The sequence below is a fragment of the Monodelphis domestica genome, chromosome 8 (assembly GCF_027887165.1).
Source record: "Monodelphis domestica isolate mMonDom1 chromosome 8, mMonDom1.pri, whole genome shotgun sequence".
In the NCBI taxonomy this organism is placed as follows: Eukaryota; Metazoa; Chordata; class Mammalia; order Didelphimorphia; family Didelphidae; genus Monodelphis; species Monodelphis domestica.
Window position 1 is genome coordinate 81956590 of NC_077234.1, and position 21070 is coordinate 81977659.

Consider the following 21070-nt stretch of genomic DNA (forward strand, 5'->3'; position numbering starts at 1 on the left):
TATTTACCTACATGATCTTCGGTAAGTCATTTTACTAATCTGGATTCCAGTTTTCCCAACTGGACTTAATGACTTCAAAGGTACCATTAATCTCTAAACCTAAGATCCTAAATATAGGTCTGGAATAGCCCCTACTCTCAAGGAGTTAACCATCCAATCAAGCATTCATGCTCAAAGTAGACATTCATGAAAACATGACTGTTATCTCCAGAAAATGACTATCAAAATGAGGAGGTTGTAGTAGAGAGTCTCTTGGGTTCTTACTAGCCCTAATTCCCAAGATTCTATGTCCATGTAGTAGCTGGGAGTGACAGGAGACCCTTGAAGCCTTTTTCATGAGCATCTTAGCCTAAGGAAATGCAGAGATCCTGGTTTTATGGGGATGACATATAGGACTAGCAAATGATACACTTTAATAAAAATAATTGGGAATCGATCATGATAAATCTAGCATGGTGGAGGGAGAGTAGAGAAAATAACAGGCCACCAAAAATAAAGGGAAGACCTAAAAAGGGATTCTCCAGGAGTGACCCTAAGCCCTGGGATTCTATTAATTAATACCAAGATGCCAGATCATGGAAGGCAGACCTGGGGATGGGGCATATGAAATATTCCCTTGAGTATTAACCCTAAAAAAACAATCTCTTTGACATGGAAGCCTGAGAAAATTTTAAATTAACTGGAAAAGACTAACATTTAGAATCTTTAGGAAGTTTCTTGCTATATCCTTAAATCACAGTGAATAGAAACTTTACCTATTTTTTTTTTTTACACAAAGTAAAATAATCCTAATGTTGTTTTATTTTCCCTCTCTAAAGACAGTAGTTTTTGAAGGCTGGAAATAAGAATAACCAAACTTTATTCCCAAGCAGGTTGCTGATTAGATTTCAGTGAAATTGTCATTTATTTACCTATAAAATAAATACTATTTGTTACAGAATAGAATTGCATGCTTTTAAATAAAAATGCTGGATTAAAAAAAATCTCATTATAGAAATGATTTTTGTCACATGGCACTGTAATTTTTGCAAAGAAAATGTTGAAATAGAAAATGCTAATGTATAAATTATGTCATTTACTCTAAAATAAATGAAAGTACCCAGTAACTGTGAGGCCAAGATGGAAGATTAGGGCTAGCCACCCAGCTGAACTCTCTTAATATTTTTCCAAACAATTTTAAAATAATGCCTCAAACCAAATTTGGGAGAACCACAGTCAACAGAGAGACATTTTTTTCAGACTAAAAAAATTTAAGAGATTAGCAGATATCTATGATACCAGCCCCTGGGGATGACCTGTCTGGAGCCCAAACATGCAGTAAAAGCATTAGCAAGAAGCTTAGGGAGTTCTCAGCACAGAGACGATAAAGATAGAATAGTGAACTGGTCTAATCATTGTCCAATCATTCTGAAGAAAAATATGGAACTATGGCCCAATGACTATAAAATTGTGCATACAATAACTTTTACCCAGCAATACCACTACTAGGTCTATACCCCAAAAGCTCAAAGAAAAAGGAAAAAGTCCATTTACAAAAATATTTATAGTTGTTCTTTTTAGGGTGGTAAAGAATTGGAAATCAAGGGGATGCTTATCAGTTGAATGGATGAACAAGTTGTGACATATGATTGTGATGGAGAATTTGGAACTCAAAATTTAAAAGAAAAAATGTTAAAATACATAAATAATAAATGTTTAAAAATATTTAAAAGTATTTTGCCAAACTCAATCATTCAGAGGCCATTAGGACTTCTAAAAAATTCCATGGAGCAGTTCATAATAAAGCTTAGAAAATAGTCTTCAAATGGTGTACTTTGTTCCTTTTAAAAGAGTTTTAAGAAAATTTGAAGATTTTAGACCATTTAGTCACTTGGGATAATAGCAATTAGGCTATGTTAGAAGCTATTTGCTTCTTTTCCAATTCAATAACTATTTCAACATTTAGTAACTTGATAATTTTCAGTTCCATTTTAACACATTTGCTGGAGGTAGACAGTAGTGGAGAGTGAGAAAATATTTTTAGCTGTTTTGAGGGGACACTAGAGAAGTTTCCAAAATGAAAATTTCAGAAATTCTTAGTTTTAAAATGATTTATGTTTTTTTTTTTTAGTAAATTCTTAGGCTTTACTCTGGGAAAATCTATTGTCTAGCTAGCCGTATAATTATTTACCATATTTACTTAAAATCCACAGGCAAATCTATTTGCTATTATAAGTATATAACTAGGTCCCAAGTTAACACATGGAATATTTGCAGACTGAGTTAATAACTTTCTGTTGAGTATTTTCTCTGCTTCCCTGAAATTTCTATGAATTCCTTTTTCCACCATCCCTGCCTCAGGACCTGTTATTTTATCAATATGGGCTACTCCTGGCATAGAAACTTCCACCATTTTTTTGCATAGACAATTTGTCAGTAATATATAGTCTTTAAAAAACAACAACAACAACCCTTTCCTTCTATCCTAGGTTTTATAAGAGTGGTAAGGGCTAGGCAAGCAGATTTAAGTGACTTGCCTAAGATCACACAGCTAGGAAGTATCCAAGGCCAGTATGAACCCAGGTCCTCCTGACTCTACTGGTGTTCTGTTAATTGTTCTACTTAGCTGCCCTGATATAGTTTTTTTTTTTTTTAATATATTTTATTTGATCATTTCCAAGCATTATTCGTTAAAGACATAGATCATTTTCTTTTCCTCCCCCCCACCCCCCATAGCCGACGCGTAAGTCCACTGGGCATTAGATGTTTTCTTGATTTGAACCCATTGCTTTGTTGATAGTATTTGCATTAGAGTGTTCATTTAAAGTCTATCCTCTGTCATGTCCCCTCAACCTCTGTATTCAGGCAGTTGCTTTTTCTCGGTGTTTCCACTCCCATAGTTTATCCTTTGCTTATGAATGGTGTTTTTTTTTCTCCTGGATCCCTGCAAGTTGTTCAGGGACATTACACCGCCCCTAATGTAGAAGTCCATTACGTTCGATTATACCACAGTGTATTAGTCTCTGTGTACAATGTTCTCCTGGTTCTGCTCCTCTCGCTCTGCATCACTTCCTGGAGGTTGTTCCAGTCTCCATGGAACTTCTCCACTTTATTATTCCTTTGAGCACAATAGTATTCCATCACCAACATATACCACAGTTTGTTCAGCCATTCCCCAATTGATGGGTATCCCCTCGTTTTCCAGTTTTGGGCCACCACAAAGAGCGCAGCTATGAATATTTTTGTACAAGTCTTTGTGTCCATTATCTCTTTGGGGTACAGACCCAGCAGTGCTATGGCTGGGTCAAAGGGTAGATATTCTTTTGTCGCCCTTTGGGCATAGTTCCAAATTGCCCTCCAGAATGGTTGGATCAGTTCACAGCTCCACCAGCAATGAATTAATGTCCCTACTTTGCCACATCCCCTCCAGCATTCATTACTTTCCTTTGCTGTTATGTTAGCCAATCTGCTAGGTGTGAGGTGATACCTCAGAGTTGTTTTGATTTGCATCTCTCTGATTATAAGAGATGTAGAACACTTCTTCATGTGCTTGTTAATAGTTTTGATTTCTTTATCTGAGAACTGCCTATCCATTTCCCTTGCCCATTTATCAATTGGAGAATGGCTTGATTTTTTGTACAATTGATTTAGCTCATTATAAATATGAGTAATTAAACCTTTGTCAGAGGTTTCTATGAAGATTTTTTCCCAATTTGTTGTTTCCCTTCTGATTTTAGTTATATTGGTTTTGTTTGTACAAAAGCTTTTTAGTTTGATGTAGTCAAAATTATTTATTTTACATTTTGTGATTCTTTCTATATCTTGCTTGGTTTTAAAGCCTTTCCCCTCCCAAAGGTCTGACATGTATACTATTCTGTGTTTACCCAATTTACTTATGGTTTCCTTCTTTATGTTTAAGTCACTCACCCATTTTGAATTTATCTTGGTGTAGGGTGTGAGGTGTTGATCTATTCCTAGTCTCTCCCACACTGTCTTCCAATTTTCCCAGCAGTTTTTATCGAATAGTGGATTTTTGTCCCAAAAGCTGGGATCTTTGGGTTTATCGTATACTGTCTTGCTGAGGTCGTTTTCCCCCAGTCTATTCCACTGATCTTCCTTTCTGTTTCTTAGCCAGTACCAAATTGTTTTGATGACTGCTGCTTTGTAATATAGTTTGAGGTCTGGGACTGCAAGGCCCCCATCATATGTGTTTTTTTTCATTATTTCCCTGGATATCCTTGATCTTTTGTTCTTCCAAATGAACTTTGTTATGGTTTTTTCTAAATCAGTGAAGAAGTATTTTGGTAGTTCAATGGGTATGGCACTAAATAGATAAATAAGTTTGGGTAGGATGGTCATTTTTATTATATTGGCTCGTCCTATCCATGAGCAGTTAATGTTTTTCCAATTGTTCAAGTCTAGTTTTAGTTGTGTGGCGAGTGTTTTGTAGTTGTGTTCATATAGTTCCTGTGTTTGTCTTGGGAGATAGATTCCTAGGTATTTTATTTTGTCTAAGGTGATTTTGAATGGGATTTCTCTTTCTAGTTCTTGCTGCTGAGCTGTGTTGGAGATATATAGAAAAGCTGATGATTTATGTGGGTTTATTTTGTATCCTGCAACTTTGCTAAAGTTGTTGATTATTTCAATTAGCTTTTTGGTTGAATCTCTAGGATTCTTTAAGTAGACCATCATGTCATCCGCAAAGAGTGATAACTTGGTCTCCTCCTTGCCTATTCTGATGCCTTCAATTTCTTTATCTTCTCTAATTGCTACTGCTAGTGTTTCTAGTACAATGTCAAATAGTAGAGGTGATAATGGGCATCCTTGTTTCACTCCTGATCTTACTGGGAATGCATCTAGTTTATCCCCATTGCAGATGATATTAGCTGTTGGTTTTAGATATATACTGTTTATTATTTTTAGGAATGACCCTTCTATTCCTATGCTTTCTAGTGTTTTTAATAGGAATGGGTGTTGTATTTTATCAAAGGCTTTTTCTGCATCTATTGAGATAATCATGTGGTTCTTGCTAGTTTGCTTGTTGATGTGGTCAATTATGTGGATGGTTTTCCTAATGTTGAACCAGCCCTGCATCCCTGGTATGAATCCTACTTGATCATGGTGAATGATCCTTCTGATCACTTGCTGGAGTCTTTTTGCTAGTATCCTATTTAAAATTTTTGCATCTATATTCATTAGGGAGATTGGTCTATAGTTTTCTTTCTCTGTTTTTGACCTGCCTGGTTTTGGAATCAGTACCATGTTTGTGTCATAAAAGGAGTTTGGTAGAACTCCCTCTTTGCTTATTATGTCAAATAGTTTGTATAGTATTGGGGTTAACTGTTCTCTGAATGTTTGATAGAATTCACAGGTGAATCCATCAGGCCCTGGGGATTTTTTCTTAGGAAGTTCTTTGATGGCTTGATGGATTTCAATTTCTGATATAGGATTATTTAAGAATTCTATTTCCTCTTCTGTTAGTCTAGGCAGTTTGTATTTTTGTATATATTCATCCATTTCTCCTAAATTGGTGTATTTATTGCCATATAATTGGGCAAAGTAATTTCTAATGATTGCCTTAATTTCCTCCTCATTGGAGGTGCTGTCCCCCTTTTCATCTTTAATGCTGTGAATTTGCTTTTCTTCCTTCCTTTTTTTAATTAGATTGACCAGTACTTTGTCTATTTTGTTTGTTTTTTCAAAGTACCAGCTTCTTGTCTTATTTATTAAATCAATAGTTCTATCACTTTCGATTTTATTAATTTCTCCCTTAATTTTTAGGATTTCTAATTTGGTTTTCTGCTGGGGGTTTTTAATTTGATCGCTTTCGAGTTTTTTCAATTGCATTTCCAATTGATTGATCTCTGCTCTCCCTTGTTTGTTAATATGAGCTTTCAGGGATATGAATTTGCCTCTGATTACCGCTTTGGCTGCATCCCAAAAGGTTTGAAAGGATGTTTCGCCATTGTCATTTTCCTTGATGAAATTATTAATTGTTTCTATGATTTCTTCTTTAGCTAAACGGTTTTGGAGTATCATATTGTTTAATTTCCAATTGGTTTTAGATTTGGTTTTCCATGTACCATTAATAATCATTATTTTTATTGCCTTGTGATCTGAGAAGGCTGCATTCATTATTTCTGCTTTTTTGCATTTGTGTGCTATGTTTCTGTGACCTAATGTATAGTCAATTTTTGTGAATGTGCCATGTGGTGCTGAGAAGAAGGTGTATTCCTTTTTATCCCTATTTATTTTTCTCCATATGTCTATTAATTCTAATTTTTCTAAGATTTCATTCACTTCTTTTACCTCTTTCTTATTTATTTTTTGATTTGATTTATCTAAATTTGATAATGGTTGGTTTAAGTCTCCCACTAGTATGGTTTTATTGTCTATTTCTTCCTTCAATTCTCCTAGTTTCTCCATTAGAAATTTGGGTGCTATATTATTTGGTGCATACATGTTGATTAATGATATTTCCTCATTGTCTAGAGTCCCTTTTAACAAAATATAATTACCTTCCCTATCCCTTTTGATCAGGTCTATTTTTGCATTGGCTTTATCAGATATCATGATTACCACTCCTGCCTTCTTTCTATCAGTTGAGGCCCAGAAGGTCTTACTCCATCCTTTAATTCTGACCTTGTGGGTGTCAACCCGCCTCATGTGTGTTTCTTGAAGACAACATATGGTAGGGTTTTGGATTCTAATCCATTCAGTTATTCGTCTACGTTTTATGGGTGAGTTCATCCCATTCACGTTCAAAGTTATGATTGTCATTTGTGGACTCCCTGGCATTTTGATTGCCTTCCCTAATTCTAACCTTTTCTTCTTCGGCTCTACCTTTTAGTCCAGTGATTTACTTTGAATCAGTCCCCCTTGTCCCCTCCCTTGATGTTTCCCTTTTTAGTCCCTCCCTTTTTGTTCCCTCCCCCTCCCCCCTCTCTTTCCCTCCCTTTTTGTTCTCCCTCTCCCCCTCCCCCCCCTTGGTTTTCCCTTCTCCTTACCCTTGTTGGGTAAGATAGAATTCAAGATCCCAATGGATCTGGATGTTTTTCCCTCTCAGAGTTGATTTCCCTGAGATTGAGGTTTAAGTAAACCCCCCCCCCTCTCTTCCTCTCCTTCTTATAGGAGTTTTCTTCCCCTCCCCTTCCCCTGTGAATCTTTGTGTGAGAACCATTATTCTATTTGGTCTTTCTTTACCCCCTATTTATACATTACATTTTCCCCACATATTAGTATACATAGGTTGATATAAATGTAGTCCTTATAGAAGAGAGTTTGAGTAAAAGAAGATAACATTTTTCCCCTTTCCTTAATATTTACCTTTTCAGGTATTCCTTGCTCTTTGATTTTCGGTATCAAACTTTCCACAGAGCTCTGGTCTTTTCTTTGCAAAAAGTTGGAAGTCTTCTATTTTGTTGAATGCCCATACTTTCCCTTGGAAGTATATAGTCAGTTTTGCTGGGTAGCTGATTCTTGGTTGGAGACCCAGCTCTCTTGCCTTTCTGAAGATCATGTTCCATGCCTTACGATCATTCAGCGTAGAACTTGCAAGGTCTTGTGTGACCCTGATTGGCATTCCTTTATATCTAAATTGTCTTTTTCTGGCTTCCTGTAGGATTTTTTCTTTTGTTTGATAGCTTTGGAATTTGGCAATTACATTCCTGGGAGTTGTCTTTTGGGGGTTTAGTGTAGAAGGTGTTCTGTGAGCTCTGTCAGTGGATGTATTGCCCCCTTGTTCTAGAATCTCTGGGCAATTTTCTTTGATTATATCTTGTATCACCATGTCCAGTTTGGTGTTTATTTCTGGCTTTTCTGGGAGTCCAATTATTCTTAAATTTTCTCTTCTCCCCCTGTTTTCCAGATCTATCACCTTGTCGGTGAGATATTTTATGTTCTCTTCTAATTTCTTGGTGTTTTGGCTTTGCTTTATTAGTTCTTGCTTTAAAGCCTGGTTTTCTTTTACAGTTTGGTCAAACTGGTTTTGTAGATGCGTGAATTTCTTTTGCATCATTTCCCACTTTTCCTCCCAGAGGGCTTCCATCTTTTTGGTCCTTTCTGATTCAAATTCTTCATGGGTTTGTGGAGAGTTTCTATTTCCTTTGGAAGATTTTGGAGAATTTTCTTGTATATCTTCTTCTATCTGCTCTGTATTTTGTATTTTGGCTCCATAGAATGTGTCCAGAGTCGCCCCTTTCTTCTTATTTTTCTTGGTATTTTGGGGCTTCTGTGCTTCTGTGGAGTTTGTCATCTCTGAACGTGGAGGATTGGCTTTTCTTGTCTTTGTCTGGTGATCAGAGGCTTTAGTCCTGGGCAGATGTTGGTTCTATGAGCGTTCCCTGGGTTAAACTGAATATGCCTCACTGGAACTGGAATGGAAGGGTCGGACCACGAGGCCACACTCTCCCCCTGGCTCGATTTCCGGAAGTTGCCTTCAGAATCCCTGGCCGTGAGGCTGTTTCCTCGGCCTGCGGGGGGATGGGCTGCCGCTTCCCCAAGCTCCGAGAGCACAGACTTTCACTGAGACTTGGATAGCAGGATCCAGCCCGTGAGGCTGTCTTGCCCGCCCTGAGGGTTGCTGTTGTTTTGACCAGCTCTCTGCAGCGGAGGCCCCAGGCAGTAACTTTCACCCGGACCGAGTGGCTCTTTGACCGACCGGCTCTTTGCAGCGGAAGCCCAGGGCAGTAACTTTCACCCGGACTGGGACTTGGGTAGAAGACCCTGAGGGTTGTTGTTCCTCAGACCCTGCTCTCTGAGCCCGGCGCGGCTGCCGCTTCCGGGAGCCTTGGACTCTGCGCTCCTACCCCTGAGGTCCGAGGGATCTCGGGTTCTGGCTTTTAAGGGGAGCCGTACCTTTTGAACTGGGTCCAGGTCCAGGAGGAGGGTTCCCAGGGTCTGTGCTGTTGATCGTTTTGAATTTCGGCGCCTTAGGAGCTTCTAGTTTGAGATCGGTCGGGAAGGGTTTTCCGGAGATCTGAACTTCAGCTTTCTCTAAGCCGCCATCTTAACCGGAAGTCCCTGCCCTGATATAGTTTTATACAGAACAATACATCTCAGAGATAAGACTGGAATCCAGGTCTTCCTTTCTCCAAGGCCAGTCTCTTCTCCATTATACCAAGCTACCTTTCTCATAGGGACTCTTTGTCTAGGAAAGGAGCTTGGGGGTTGTCAGCAATGATAATCATTCCTCCTCTTTGTGTTGATATTGTTCTATAGAGTGTGGAAACTTAGATCAAATGGCTTGCTACTGTGAAGATTGGATTTGGCTCTCCCCTGATTGTAACAATGAAGGGACTTGGCTTTTCCTTGACTGTGAAGATTAAATGGTAATCCCCTGTCTATTTTTAGATTTAATCCCCAAAGTGTAAACAGGGTACTTAAAAGTTAAGTATGGAGATCTACCCATTTTGGATTTAACCAAAAAAGGTAAGAACACGCATTTCACACATTAAATGGGAGATCTGTACCCATATGTGAAAAAGTGGGTGACAAATCAGAATTGACTGACTGTTCAGGGGGGAAGTCCTAAAACAAAGAGTCAACTGTGATTGGTAAACATAGAATTAGGGGAAGACACAGGAAGTGGCACAAGAAAAAATGTCTTTAAAAGGAGCTGTTACTTCCTATGAGAATTCAATTCTTTATGCTTTCGAGTTGAGGTTGGTATAGAGGGGCAGAAGGATCTGCTGACTGGACTGACATGTGGTGAGTGAAAGGATGACTCTTAACTGCTGCTTTTTCTCCGAAGAGAAAGGTCTCAGAAAAGATTTTCTCTTGAGAGAGACTTCCCCAGGTCCTTGGCTAAAACTAACTCTCCCTGACCAGGGGTGGGGCTGGAGATAAATGACTTAATGCTGAGACTGGATATCTTACCTTATCCTCTCTCTGATTTCTTGCTTCACTCTTTCTATATTTTGTAATGAAATTGTAAATAAAAATCTCTTTGGAATGAATTACATCTCTGGTGACCAAACTCTTAAATATAAAATCCAAACTTTTAAAAAGTTAACCCTTTTTTTACCCTTACAATACCAAAAAGTTTTTAACTCAGTTCCAACTAGGACAATCACAAATGAACATTTCTCCCTTCACTTTGATGGGTTTTTTTCTTATATAACTGATCCTTTCCATAGTGAGGGGGTTTCTTAAGTCAAAACATAGTCACTCAAATTGAGAAGCAAAAGGAAGGTTAAAAAAAATAAATTTGCAAAGTAGGCTGCAGAACTGGTCTTCAAAATAAATAAATAATGTATGTTAGAGTCCAAGGCCAGATAAAAGTGTCAAAAATGAATTCTGCTATAACCTAAAAATTTAAAAATAAGCACAATATATATATATATATATATATATATATATATATATATATATATATATATATATATATTTTCCAATAGAAGAAAAGGGAAAAAGCAAGATTGACCCTTAAATTAATTAAAGAAACAGCATGCTAATAATTTTGAGTGAATGTTTCAGGACAAAAGCTAATATTAAAACTGGGTTAGCACTCAGGTTAGCAAGATCTTGAAACTTGGACCAAATTTGTAGAGTGATCTCCTGGATTTAGGTTTGCCTATATCTCTTATTTTAAAATAAAGGCCAAGAGAAAGAAAGGCTGTAACCATGTTTCAACTTAAAGCAAGCTATTTCAGCAAACAGTTGCTTTTATTTTCAGAGTTTATTTTGGTCTGAAAGTGAAAGTAAAAGAATAATCTAGAGCAGGGGTTCCCAGTCTGTGGACTTTAGGTAGGGGACCTTGGAGTTACTATAATGGGTCACTTGCAAGTCCAAATATGCCTCAAGCAGTATCATTTTGAAGATTAAATAAATCTAGCTGTAAATAAATAAATTTAGATATAAATATTATTTTACAAATACATATGGATGCTATTGTGATTAAGAAGATAAAATTCATTTAAAAGAATTATTAAATTCAGATTAGCTTTCTGCCATCATGTACTTTCCCAGTCAATGGACTCTAATTGTCCAGCTTCTATCATGTAGGGGTCCCAGAATCTCTTTGATATTGAGTTCTCATACTTGAAAACTTGGGAACCTCTGATCTAGAGGATTAAGATGCAAATGGTGCACGTCAGGACAAGTTACCAATTTTCCCCCTGGAATAATGTTCATCAGACCCAAACTGTAGAGTTTCAGGTTTCATAAAGGTCTCAAATTCACCAACTTTGGTCTTGAAATAAAGTCTTAATTCAGTTCTGGAACAGAACCATGAGATATAACACTAACTACTGGTACTGGCTGTCCACTTTTTCCACAGAATTTCATATCAATACTTAAATAATATGTTTAATAAAATAAAATATTAAATATTTAATCCTTCCCCCATTTCCAGAGTTAAAGTGCGTGACCACTATATCCAGCCAGGTGATTAAAAAAAACAAACACTTGGCTTTTGACACTTGAAATTGGTTAAATTTATTCACTTACAATGTGTATTTCAAACCCCTGTTCACATATTCTAATTATAAATCTTTCCCTCAATTTAGAGCCAGCCAGCCTGCACTAGACAAGTAGCAAAAGTCATTTTCTTAATTAAACTTTCCTCGATTTGGGTTTTATAATGCCCTGAGATAACTAAGATAATTTCTTTTTCATGACATTATTATTGCTACAAAGCATTCAATTTAATAGAAAACTATGGGTCCTCATTGATAAGGAATCCTATAAGCTGGAGGGAGGGATGGGGAAGGGAGATGGAATCTACTTTAATTCTCTTACATTCTCTCGGAATACCTGGTGTCTCAGACGATCGCCAGAGAGCCCTCGGTGTCCTTCTCCACAGCCATAGGCACAACCCAAAGATTTTACAATTTTGATGAGCATGGTTAGAGCAAGCCTATGGGTGCTTACAGGTGTGCTTTCATCCTAGTACCCATGAGAGAGAAGAATAAACACTGGTTTAACACTCCCATTCATGTCCTTGGGCTAATTCTGCATTTACCTTGAATAAGCTACCATATTTGATCCCCAGTTAAAATACTGTCTATTACAAGGAAATCCCCACAGCCTGAAGAATATTAGTCAGCTGTTGATAGCTACAACTGCAGCTTTTTTCCAAAATTAGCTGGTATATATATTGTTTAAAACAAGCCAAGCTACTCCACACATTTGGTACATCTTTTACAAGTCTTTGATGCCATGAAAAATAACTACGTATGATTACGGTGGCAATCACTGAGAAAATAAAATAATTTTTTCTTGAATAAGATAACTGATCAGAAGGCACAACTCCATGCCAGCACAAGGTGAGGAATGTTAAGTTTTGAAAATTGGTCACAATTTTTTAATCAATTTCAGTTTGCCAAATGACTGTTCCCAGTAATCTTTGAAACTTTAAGGTTCCTAATCTTAATCTCTCTCTCCCCTCCCTCTGTCTCTGTCTCTGTCTCTCTTTCTCTCTGTCTTTGTCTGTCTGTCTGTCTGTCTGTCTGTCTGTCTGTCTGTGAGAAGGATCCCTTTGTCAGTCTGGTAAAGCTAAGGAATACTTTCTCCTAATAATGATTTCAAATGTATAAAATAAAATAAGATTTTATTTATTTATTTATAAAATAAATTTATTTTATATCTATTTTTAGATTTATTTATAAAATAAAAGTGGGATTTCAAAGGAAACATTATAAGTATGGGAGTTAGGGTCATATCCACAAAGAGGAGGACAGAAAAATCTATTTATTTAAAAATAGGAGAAGAGGATTAGAAAAAAGTTGGTTAATTTTCCCAAGGTCCTAGAGCAGAGTAGTGGCAAACACAGGGAGAAATCTGATATCCTGCCTTACTATCTTTTTTTTCTTTCACCAGTAGAGGAATTATATGTTATCAGTTTGTACAATTAAGTGATCTTTCAAGTTTTAATGGAAATGAAATGCTAAGGGGGAAATAAAACCTTCTCTAATTAAAAAAGTCAATACCAAAATACTTCTTGAACCTTAAACAGATTATTTTCCAAAGCATTATACACGAAGAGCTCCTATTATTTCAAATAGATCACCACAATGTTATTCCAGAAACTACTAGTTTGACTTAAAAAATCCCAACAACTATATAATTGGCATTAAAAAAAAAAACACAACAAAAAACCCCAATGCTTTCCATCTTAGAATCAGTGCTGTGTACTGGTTCCAAGACAGAAGAGTGGTAAAGTTAAGCAATAGAGGCTAAGTGACTTGCCTGGATCACACAACCAGGAAGGGACTGAGACCAGATTGAAATCCAGGACCTCCTATCTCTGGGCACTGAGCCTACTAGCTGCCCTATGACTTCAGTTTTCTCTTTTTTTCTTTTTGACCTCTTATGAACATGTTTAGCAACCTACTACCATTTCTAGGACCATATTTTCCCTCTCTACATATAGCTTTCTTTGCTTTATAAAAGCCTATAAGAGGGAGTTAATGGAGTATTTTAATGGAACAAATTAATTAATTTTAAAAAATATAGTAAAAAAGATTATGGATATGCAGAAGAGATACATAGCATATGAAAGATAAGAGTAATCAGGATTTATATTTGTAATATTATGTAATTACATATAATTATATATTAAACAACATAATATATTATACAATATGTAATTATATAATATTACATATATAATATATACATTTATAAAGTCTTTATAAATTTGAATCTCTATAACCTGAGATATTCTCATTAAATCCTATGTAGTTACTAGTTGTGAAGGTTATATACTATTAATGGGTTTTTCAAACTTAATCAATTCCACCCTGTACTGAGGTCCAAATCATTGTTGCCCAAAAGCAATGTTTGGGGCATCTTTAAAGGGTCCTCTGGGATGCCTGCAGAATTGGAAAGGGATAGGCTTTAAGACTCCTCAGGGGCAGAAGAAAAGGTTAGGAAAAGAATGACATACTGGAGAGGAGGGATACAAAAAAGATAAAAATAAAAAATGAGAATCCTGGGGGCAGCTGGGTGGCTCAGTGGATTGAGAGCCAGGCTTAGAGATGGAAGGTCCTAGGTTCAAATCTGGCCTCAGACACTTCCCAGCTGTGTGACCCTGGGCAAGTCACTTAACTCCCATTGCCTAGTCCTTACCGATCTTCTGCCTTGGAACCAATACACAATATTGATTTTAAGATGGAAGGTAAGGGTTTAAAAAAATAAGAATACCAAAGGGCAAATAGTGATTGGCAGTCAAGAGGCAAATGAAGGAAGTAGTCTGCCTCTAAAGGCTGAATCATGAGGAATTTGGGATGGAGAAAGAGAAAAGAGAAGAACTTCATCATTAGGAGTCCTGTGATATTTAGTAAAAAAAAAAAAAGATAGAGAATCCCTAGTTTAGATCTGAGATTATAGTATGCACCAGCAGAAAATATTAGGTAAATTCCAAACTTCGTATAGTTAATTTCTATTCCTAAATAGACCTGTGAACCAGAATTGGTACAGGGAATGTGAAAGTTCTACTGTTTGGGTATTCAATGAAAACTAATATGTGAATTGAAGTTAGGCATGGGAATTAGGCTTAGTAGCCTCTAACAAGGTTTATTGTTTTATCCCTAAGGCTAAAGGGAAAGATTGAGTTTGATAAAGGAATGGAGCAGCAAACAAGGGTCTTGAGTAGATGAATGCTCTTCCCTTTTGTCTAGAGAGACTTTCCTAAGACAATGGTTGTCAAAAGCTCCTTAACTATGTCCTAAATTAGAAAAAAAGGAAATGAGACAGAGCAAATTGATGCAGTTTCAGATTTTTGTGAACTAACCGATGTCCAGAATATGCTGAAAGAGAAAATAACTCTTAGGGGTTTTTTAGAAAAATAGGAGCATGTGGTTTATGACAATGTCTCATGCAATGCAATAGGAGGGTACATTGTCACTAATACTGTCTGGTTGGCAAGACTACTTTTAAAAATTTGGAATTTCATCTAAATATTTTACTGAGGTACCTTTGGGAGCACAAAGGACCATTTTCTCCATATCAATCATTTTTTTTATTAGCCACTTTCCAGGCTGACACTTAAACATCATGTCCCAGGAAATTCTTGAGAACTATAAATTACAGAAGACTTTCCAAAATACATCACTGGAGAGTCTCCACACCTGGAATGTCTTTAGTAGAATGTCCCTTGAAGGTCAGAGACTCATTTTTTTTGACTTTGCATCCCTAGCACTCAGCATAGTACCTGGTATATAGAAGGCACTTAAATTATTACTGAATTCAACTGATGAAATAACATGTCCCAATTCAATACCAAACAAAAATAATCAGTAGTTATTGGTTTAGTTCAATAGAATTTTTGCCAACGAGCAGTGAGCATAAGCATGGGATGATATTTCAGTATAACATGCAATGGAATTCAACCATACCTTCTCTTGGTTCTTATCATTTTTTTCATAAGGGCCACCTCCACCTCCTCCACCACCTCCTCCTCCTCCTCCTCCACCTCCGCTTCCTCCTCCTCCATCACCTCCACCACCTCCTCCATCGCCACCTCCACCTTCTTCTCCACCACCATCTCCAGTTCCACTAACCAAGGAACCCCCAAATCCACATGTTGTGCTTCCAGAAGGCCCTTTGAGTTGAAAGGTCCCTTCACTTGGCCTCTTCTCTGAAGTCTCATTTTCCTTGTTTTCACTTTTCTTTCTGTTCTTTTCTACACAGGGGACCACACCAAGCTGGAGCAAGCACTCAACAATGTTCAGTGCCACATCACAGATGCGAGAGCTGATGTCATGATTCAGGACAAGATAAACAGCCTTCAGAATCACCTGAGGAGAAAACAAGGAAACACACACACAAAGATATTGAGTCACTTGACCTGTTCAATTTGGTCAATCATCAGTCAGCCAACAAGATTATATTAACTACCTACTATGTGCAAAATGTCATAAAACTATTATTAAAATTGTATTGATGCATAATCTGGAAAAAAATTACTATTGTGTGATAGGCTCAGTGCTAAGGACTAGAAATATAAATACAGTTTAAAGAAGTCTTTATTCCCATAGATCTCATAGTCTACTAGAGGAAAGAATTTTCCCAATTTCCCTTAACACAGTTCTGAGCTAAGAATTCTTCTGCTTTGTGAATTTTTTCCAATGTCCAAATAGTTTTGGACATATTGATATGGCCTTTTGCATAGACTCATGCCTAGGATGTGTATGTGTGTGATGTTTTAAAAGTATTTCATTAGTCAGCAAAACATGACAGCATATATATCTTCTAAAGAATATCAAATATATTATTGCTACTATTCTACTAAGCTTTCCCAAAATATCTGTGAAGTATACAGACTATTTTTCTTTCTGTGATGAGAATTGTGAGACAGAGTGACAGTAGAATTACCAAATACTCTAAGCAAAAAATATTTCTATAATTTTTCTCTGCACATAGATAGTCATCAAAGCTGAGGTATATACTTATTTATCTATATGCACATATGTTTAGAGATATACATATTGATGGCTACATATGTGAACATATGATATAGATATGATATAACATATGATATAGATATGATATTGATATAAGTATAGATGTGGGCATAAATATAGATAAAGATAAGGAAATAGGTAATGTTTTATATATATAACACATCTATGATATCCATATGTAATTTACACCTATACACTTTCTTTTGGGAGGAAGAACATATCTGTGAATTCATTGGTAGAAAAAAAACAAGTTAGGAAACTCTCTTTACCAAAACAGATCAGTTGATCTGCAGTTGATAGTCACATAATGTTATTGAGGGTATGAGAAATTAAATAAATGCTCAGTGGGCACACTAAAGGATTTGAACCCAGGCCTTCCTCCTTCTGAGGCCAGTTCTTCATAAACTATTATATATAATATAAATGTGTGTGTGTGTATACACAATCAATCTCTATCTATAGCTATCCATCTTTCCATTTATCTAGTGTCATAAAAGTCTTAGTGCAGCTTTGTGTTTTAATAGCTTAAAACTGTACCAAGAGTTTGGAATATCCAAACACAGATGTGAATCTCTCTCTCTCTCTCTCTCTCTCTCTCTCTCTCTCTCTCTCTCTCTCTCTCTCTCTCTCTCTCTCTCTGTCTATCCGAACATCCATTCATCCATCCATCCATCCATCCATCCATCCATCCATCCATCCATCCATCCATCGCTTGGTTGGTCTGTCCTTCTCTCTCTCTCTCTCTCTCTCTCTCTCTCTCTCTCTCTCTCTCTCTCTCTCTCTCTCTCTCTCTCTCTCTCTCTCTCTCTCTCTCTCTCCTTACCTATCTATCTATCTATCTATCTGCCTGTCTGTCTGTCTCCGTCTGTTTGACTGAGTCTCTCTCTTTCTTTCTTTCATTCCTGATTGTTTATGGACTTTCAAGTACAGAAGATCCGTCCATCAATCAGTATAGATTGACAATCCTTAAGTAAATTCAAGTCGTAAAGAGCTTCCTGGGATACTGAGATGTTAGGACTGTCAAACAGTCAATAAACATTTAAGTGTTTGCTGTTTCAGACACCACACACTTGCCAGACTTGTTTATGGTCACACAGTTAGTATGTGTCAGGGATCTAAGTCTTTCTTCCTTGAAGGTCAGTCCTCCAAGTGCACTGATGAAATCACAGCTACTTAAAGTTTTCTGAAGCATGAATACATGGTAGAAGGTAGTTTTGTAAAGGGTTTCACATATACAAATTTATTTTGTTTTAAGTTCAATTTTCCTTGAAATTCACAATTCTCCCTTTAATTCTGGTAATAAATATAACAAGGACAACAATCAGAATAGCTCATATTTGCTCATTTTATAGCATAATAAACCCCACAAAGAAATATTCATTTCTTAGTTTATAGTATGAGAAACTTTAACCTTTGTTCATTACCGAAAGATCCAGCATGCCGTTCTTGTGGACAAAATTGTTAGTCCCATCTATATGTTCAGTATCTTCTAAATAGCTGTAATTGATGCAGGAGTCAGTTAGACTTCGGGGCAGGTTGGCACATGCCAGAGGTTCATGGGGCATCTCTGGGATAGGCACCTGGTTGCATAACTTCCTCATGTGCTCGCTGAAAAAGTCTGCATAGCCCACATTGAATGATGCCAGGGTGGTGTTGAAAGTTGCGACTGTGATGGTGGAGATCTGAGATCGTACTGAGAAAGGGAAAACAATGTCTTACAGTTTCCTTCTGAGCTCACAACATTGTTTCGTATCCACAATAAACACAAGGATAATCACCACAGTTTTAGCTTCATAGATTTCTGATCTCTTGCTACAATATTAAAACTGGGCTAAACCACTACAGAAATTACGAGGATATCACCACTCTCAAATGTGCTAACACATAAAATAAGGTTTCTTAATTTTTTTGTGTCATGTACCCCCTTAGCAGCTTGCTGAAATCTATGGCCTCCTGACAAGCATGGTTTTGAGTTAAAAAATAAAACAGAGTAGAATACACAAGGAACCAATTATATTGAAATAATTCTTATTTCTCTAATATTCTAGATTCCTTGTCCTTTCATCCAAATCATTTTACCAATCCTCCACTCTAACCACATCTCCACTACTATTGCTTTTAAATTGCTGAACATTGTCAAGGAGGGCACAGAATTTGATACAGAATAGTCTTAGCCTAACTTTTTAATCTTATTTCCCTTTACTTTTCTTTGTGTTCATTTCAAGGGAGACTGCTTAGTACTTGAACCCGTTACCTTTTTCTGTCTTTGGGTCTTTGCATGCTATCATCTCCTTCCCAATCATGCACAGCTCCTCCTGTTCTAATTCCTACCTGTCTTTAAAGCCCGGATCAAATGCTCTTTCCTGTGGAACCCCTGTCTTCCAACATTTCTAAATCCTATTTCTATGATTCTCCATTGGAAGTTTCCTTCTCTAAACTCCTAGAGCCTGCAGCTTGATGCTTTCATTGCACTTTTACATGCTACCTTATATTTATTTGTACACATGATATGTTCCTTGGCAGACTTCCATGAAGACAGGGACCATGCATTATTCTTTTTAATCTTTATTATTTCTTAATAGAATGTAAGCTCCTGAGGACAGAGATTGTCTAATTCCTGATGTTCGTTTCTAATACTTAGTAAAGTGCCTGACACATAGAAGTCACTCGATGTCCATAGATTGATTTGTATTTTCCATAATGCCTAGTATATTAATAATGGAGGGACTTAACATTGATTTATTTAAAGTATTACTACTACTGGAAGGAAGGGGAAGAGGGAGGGTAAGAATCTGAATTGTAAAATGTCAGAAAACAATTTTTGATATTATAAATTAATTAAATAAACCATTTTAGAATCATAATGATAAATCATTTCATCATTACCCTCATACAGAACATAATAGTTGTCTTTGAGTATTTAAGGGACTGAAATGTAGGATGTAGATTTGTTCTACTTGGTCCTAGAAGGCAGAACTATGAGATGTGTGTAAGGAGTTGCAGAGGCACATTTAGGCTTAAGTTAAGGAAGAAAAAACTAAACTTCAATAAATTTACTTCAAGAGGAAGTAAATAACCTCTTCCTGAAGAACTTTAGGTAAAAGCCAGATGGATACTTGCTGGGTATTTTTAGTCTACATGACCTGTGCATTTCCTTCCAACTCTGAAATTCTGTAATTGTCTAATATTAATTGATTAACTCATTAATTTCCCTCATCACAACTGATCGGTTTTCTTCAACATTGTTCACTATTTATTCTACTTTGTACTTAATTCTTATAGTTGTGTTTTTATAGGTCCCCTAATTCCTGGGCTGGGTTCTCACAGTCTAAGCAGGATCATTTATGAATGGCCTTCGAAATGTAGCAAAGCACTGACTAGTTGACCATTCAGAGAAATGACATTCTTTCTTTTTTATTAAAAATTTTCCAATTATATGTAGAACATTTTTTGGCAATTGTTTTCTGACATTTTACAATTCAGATTCTTACCCTCCCTCTTCCCTTTCCTTCCAGTAGTGGTAAATAGTCAGATACATTATACTAGTGCTTTCATGTAATACATAGTTCCATGTTCCTCATGTCATGGAAGATGACACTTAACACATATATTAAAACAAACTCATAAAGGAAATAAAGTGAAAGATGGCATGCTTTGATTTACAATGAGACTGCAAGCATTTTCCACCATGATTCCCTTGGGATGATCTTGGAACCTCCCTCTACTGATAATAGTTTAGTCCTCCACAAATGATCAATTTTTGGATTTTTGGATCACTGACTGAATTCAAAGATCAAAATTTTATCTATTTGAGTTAAAATATTTTCTTTTGACCATGTCCATTTTGTCCTTCTAATCACTTATTACCCATGTGTTTTAGGTAGAGAAAAGGACTCTTAAAAAATCAAGGGTGATTGGGGAAAAAAATGTCATGATGGAAGCCACTATTGAATCATTTGGGAACCAAGAAGAGATTAAAAGAAGTCAGAGATGCCAGTAACGTGTGGATATGCCATGATGCACACTCTCAATTCTCCTTGGAAGCCAACCTTACATTGTGTAGCTTTCACGTTAGGGTAAAAAACTTTCTACTTCCTTTTTAGCAACCTAGAGAAACAGAGCTAAAAACTACATGAATCAAATAAGACTTTTGCCCCAAAGTGCCAACCCTAAATGCTACCTAGAGATTCTTCATTGACTCTAGTTGTTATGTGGGCATTCCTTCATTTAGCTACTATCCCTGTCATGTTCTTAATCTCTTTCCATCACAGTGTGCTCTGTCTACCCTTAGTCAATCTCCTCCCCAAGCCCCACCCTCAGCTGTTTTTGTTACAGGTGAAATATTTCCTAGTGAGGATGGACATAGGAAATATTAGATTCTGTTTCTTAATTATATTCCCCTAGGCTCTTTAAAGTCTTTGACTTTGTGCCCTAGTTTTATATTGTTGCTGTTCAATTGTTTCAGTCATGTCCAAGTCTTTCTGACCCCATTTGGGATTTCCTTGGCAAAAATACTAGAGTAGTTAGTCATTTCCTTCTCCAGCTCATTTTACAGATGAGGAAACTGAGGCAATAGGGTTAAGTGACTTTTCCAGGCTTATGTAGCTAGCAATATCTGAGGCCAGATTTTAATTCATTAATATGAGTCTTCCTGATTTGAAGGCTGGCATTCTATCCACTGTACC

At 36.7% G+C, this 21070-nt stretch overlaps 1 protein-coding gene across 31 annotated transcripts in view; it reads right to left on the reverse strand.

Annotated features, from left to right (window-relative positions):
• Nucleotides 1-21070, reverse strand: part of UNC80 (unc-80 homolog, NALCN channel complex subunit) — a 230409-nt gene that overhangs the window by 162011 nt on the left and 47328 nt on the right. For 20 of the 31 annotated variants that reach the window (XM_056808115.1, XM_056808108.1, XM_056808107.1 and 17 more), the window contains exons 12-14: nt 17810-18078; nt 15318-15719; nt 11719-11865 (exon numbers count right to left, since the gene is read on the reverse strand). In XM_056808115.1, coding sequence (XP_056664093.1) covers nt 11719-11865; nt 15318-15719; nt 17810-18078 — 818 coding nt within the window. The remainder of the gene's footprint in view (nt 1-11718; nt 11866-15317; nt 15720-17809; nt 18079-21070) is intronic. The other 11 variants (XM_056808118.1, XM_056808124.1, XM_056808110.1 and 8 more) reach the window with 1 other exon arrangement.